This window comes from Anarrhichthys ocellatus, unplaced genomic scaffold (assembly GCF_004355925.1).
Source record: "Anarrhichthys ocellatus isolate YVR2014 unplaced genomic scaffold, GSC_Weel_1.0 scaffold10, whole genome shotgun sequence".
Taxonomy (NCBI): Eukaryota; Metazoa; Chordata; class Actinopteri; order Perciformes; family Anarhichadidae; genus Anarrhichthys; species Anarrhichthys ocellatus.
The window spans coordinates 8900671-8905186 of NW_022280040.1; the positions used below are offsets into that span (position 1 = coordinate 8900671).

Here is a 4516-nt window from a genome sequence, read left to right on the forward strand (position 1 = left end):
CACACACACACACACACACACACACACACACACACACACACACACACACGGGAAAAACTGCTGCAGGCACATTGTGTGAAAAGAAGTGGAGGAGATGGAAAGAATGTGCACACACCCATAATGTGCAAACACACACACGCTATGCATGTCGCGGACACATTAGCTGACGGGCTGCGTGATTTGTCACTTGACCCCACCGGGTCATGAAACACAGCAGGGACATAACAGTAGGAGTAAAAGAGCTCCACACACACAACCTGAACACTGATATAACATCTAAACGTTGCCATAAATAATGACAAACTGAAAGATTGAATTTGTTTTGTATTAAACATTTTTCTTTAACCGGGTGAAAGTCTCACTGAAGCTACATTTGTCTGTTTTAGGTGTGGCAATAAAGACAAAGATGCAGTACGATGCAAAAGCTCAGAGAGATTATTCAACGTTTAGAAAAGGTGAAGCAAGAGAAAGACAAATTATTGTTAAAATGTCTCAGCAAAAACAACTAACATTTACACAAAACATTTCATTCAAAACTATGTAAACCAATCTGAAAAGTTATATTGCGTCACCATTTTACACACAAACACCAAATATATAGCTCTTTACACGTTGCCAATTGCACTCTGATGAGAGTCTTTGGCATTTTTAATCCCTGCAATTGCAGAAAACAACCGTAAATTGGCCAGTTCTGTTGCAGTTTTCTGACAGGAAGTTGGACTAACCAGTAGTTTTATGAGGGCCACACAAAGTGTTGAGTTTTGGGAGGTGCGTGTGGGCTTCTTCTTCAATCCCCTTCGTCCTACTGTCGCCCATAACAGTGTAATTGCTGCACACGGTTCTATCTGTTGCGACAGCTTTCTGGTTAGACCATGCCGCTATTCATCTGTGCCCTCCATGCTGTGCGCCTGTGAGATTTACTGGCTATCATAACAGATGTCACTGTCGCTGCAGGCTGCTGGAGGAGCTGCTGCAGAAGGAGAAGGAGTACCAGCAGGTCCTGAAGGCCACGCTGCAGCAGAGAACACACGACATGGAGCTGGTCAGAGCCCGACACAGACCACTAGGTAAACACCCTGATGGATTATTCTTCTGTCTGTGCTTCTCTTCCGCTCTAACGCTCTTGTTTTCTCTGAACAGACATTTTACCTCCATCCATCTTCAAAATCCCAGCAGACCACGAACCAGACAAGCAGCTCACTGATTGGCTTAAAGAGCAGGGGGCGGACGCTGACACCATAGATAAGGTTGAGTATCTGTTCGGCTTTTGAACATCTGTCCATAAGCAGCACCGCAGCACATTATGTGTTAATTTGATTGTGTTGTGTTGTAGTTTGTGCTGGAGGAGTACACACTGACCGACGTTCTCACTGAAGTTACCAAAGATGACCTCCACTGTCTACGTCTACGGTATCTACTCTTCATATCATGATGACTTTTGTCAGCAGGGAGCATGAAATCAAGCTACTCTTGGCTTTGTTATTTAAAAATAGTGGTACGATAAAACAAATCCTTCAACAAAGTTATAATTCTTTAAAAAAAGAACATCTACAGGTTTTAAGATGCATGGTCTCCTTGACATTTAAATTTCAAATAAAATGAAATGTGAATGAAACAAGACTGATATTATTTAAATCAGCTTCCAAGAGTAGCTGAAGTAGGTCTTCCTCTTTGAAAGATACCCTTTGACGCCATCATACGCCAATCTGTTGTGACTAACCCTCGTTCCCCTCAGGGGCGGAGTCTTCTGCCGCATCTGGCGGGCCATCCAGAGGCACCGAGAGCGGGAGAGGCTGAGGCCTGACGAACGCTCGGAAGATGATGCATGATGGGACACACGGACTACAGCTCTGGAGGACTCTGATCGGCAGAAGAACACGCACACATCTGCACAGTACCAGCCCCGCATGGATCTCTCTCTCTCCCTCTCTCCCTCTCTCCCTCTCTCTCTCTCCACAGTGCCTTTTCTCATTGTCGTCACTGCGTCGTACGTACGGAATCCGACGTTTGACTCTACATCTCCACACACTGTCAGATTTGACCAGACCAAAGCGCTCTAGTGCAGGCGTTACTGTATGTATCTGTGCGTGCATTTAAATGCCACAATGTATTTGTGCTTGAAAGAAAAATGCATCCTAGCAAACATGGAAACAGATTAAAGTGACACTCCACTCAGGATCGTTCCCAAAATGTCCGTAACGTAGCTGTTCAGTGGCGTCCAATGAAAGTCTCGATATATCTACAGAATATTGCCAAAACAAGGTTGCATTGCTTCCGTCTTAAGCTTTGCTTGTACTCAAGCTTGGCACCAAACCTCCAACCTCCACAATGAAGAGACGGGATTGTAATAATCTGTAGACTCATATCTCATATTCATGAACTACTTTATTGTCTTTCTACAAGCCCTGTAAAGAAACAAGTCAAGTATTAAATGCATTATATAGAAACAAAAGGTTGAACATCCTGTAAACAATTTGATTTGGCTGCAAAATATTGACACAAATGAAGATTTTGAAGAACTCCTGTTACTAAAGACCAATTGGCCTTCTTTGTATCATCCATAGACATGTTAATAGTGCTTTTATCAACTATTTGCGCAAATACCAAAATTCAGAGGTGCATGACCAAGCGCTGCAACACTGGCGCCGGCTTCACTATGGCGGGTATGAACTAAGCTTCAGCCCTCGCGCATGAGTAAGTTCCTCCATCAGTCAGATCTGCTCTGTTCATCTGCATTCTGAGCATACTGATGAACAGCAGAAAGTTGATCGACATGTTTCTGTAAAATGCTTGAATCCAAGCGCGGACGCTGTTCTCTGTAAAGAAACCACAAAGTCTTTTGCCAACGTCTCTCTCTGTGATGTAGTAATCATAATACAAACTAACGAGCCAAAACAACTTCGCTTTTAGTCTGATCTGTCTGCCAGTCCCTTTGTTCTGCATCCGAATGGTAAACTTTGAATTTACTGGATAAATATCTAGATAATGCATAACTGTGCAATGGTGGATATATAAACTAACGCACACAAGTTTTAAGTCTAAATGTTTAAAGTTTGTAACATAAGCATAATGTAGCCACGTTGAGGTCACATCATAAGTGCCACCACGTCACTGCCTTTACATTTGTACGCATGTTATTAATATTTCCTTGATATTTTTAATGAAGTTACTTTTCTTTTCTCCTCTCTGTGTTTTGTGTATTTAAATGTTATTTTTTTATTATTCCAACTTTGTTGTATGTACGTGCTCGTTTGTTTCATTGATTGCTTTAAAACTGCAATAAACCCGGAAATAATGAAATCGTTGCCCGCTTTGTTTTGATGTTTAAGTTGTCAGATATTGGTCATTTTCCTTGCAGTATATTCATATTATGTACCTAAATAGATGCTTGTGTCATTTCGTTTCCAACTTTTTCTAAAAATGCTCTTTAGTACAAAACCGACCTCGAATGAACCCACAGAGATAACTACTGCTGTTCCTTGCCACGTTATTCATATACTACCTTTGTGCTAGAGTGAATGGATGCGTTACGTGGCTGAAACCTGTTTGCCTCCTACTTACCTGTCATATCCTCTCTGAACTGTTTAGATTTTATCCTCTTATCAGATTGACTGACAGATGCAACTGTGAGCCTGTTTTTGAACGACCTGTTGAGACAAACAACTCCAGTCTGTGACAGCCTTTAAAATCCACATTCCACTATTGGGTTAATTATTTATTTAATGGGTAACCTGACATCGTGCCAACACACTCACAGAAACCAACTCTTGAATTCCAGTGTTAACTTAACCATTATTAAAGCTCATTACATCATTAAAACCATTGTCATAAGTTACACAGCAAGGTTTGAATTAAAGTATCTACAAACGTATAATTTTGCGTCAACTGTAATCCCACTAATTTAAAGCTCCACCTTGAAACTCGGGCTCCAGCAGGTGTAGTTTGCAAAGCAGAGATTAGAGCGTTGAGTAATCAAGTGACATCACGGAGCATGCTCCCTTTTACCAACCCAACAGGTTTACTTCTTCAGGCTGCAAGGAACACAAAAAGAAAAGCTGTCAGAGATTTTGCTTTTCTGTTCTGACGTTTTTTTAAATCATGCTCATCGTTCCTGCAGCTTTTAAGTCGTCATACATAACTACAATATACAGTGTTAACTGATCAGCTTGGAAAGAACCTCCACTATCTGAGTGCATTCTTTTAGTTTTAATTTTTCTTCCTCGTTTGTGTGTGCGTAGGTGCTTGTGTGTAGTTATTAGAACCAGGTGAAAACATTGAGGAAACAAGTTAAAAAATACTTAAAGATTCAATGAAACTTAAAATTTTAAATGAAGACATTTTACTTTGGATGGAGGCCAGATGGAGTGTTGGAGGCGCCGTTCAGTCCCATGAAAGTTGTTCAGTGGCGCATTAAGTAAAAAAAGCTTGACTTCCGAGTATTAAATTAACCAGATCTTCCAGGGATCTTCCACATCCACTGGACCGTGGAGCAAGCGCACCAGCTTTTCCTTTAACT

At 41.3% G+C, this 4516-nt stretch overlaps 1 protein-coding gene across 1 annotated transcript in view; it reads left to right on the forward strand.

Annotated features, from left to right (window-relative positions):
* map3k15 (mitogen-activated protein kinase kinase kinase 15) overlaps positions 1–3290 on the forward strand; it is a 17894-nt gene extending 14604 nt beyond the window's left edge. Inside the window, exons 26-29 of the mRNA XM_031850395.1 lie at positions 955–1067; positions 1141–1247; positions 1334–1410; positions 1736–3290. Of these exons, the coding sequence (XP_031706255.1) occupies positions 955–1067; positions 1141–1247; positions 1334–1410; positions 1736–1829 (391 nt within the window). The 3' untranslated portion in view covers positions 1830–3290. The remainder of the gene's footprint in view (positions 1–954; positions 1068–1140; positions 1248–1333; positions 1411–1735) is intronic.
* The last annotated feature ends 1226 nt before the right edge of the window (positions 3291–4516 follow it).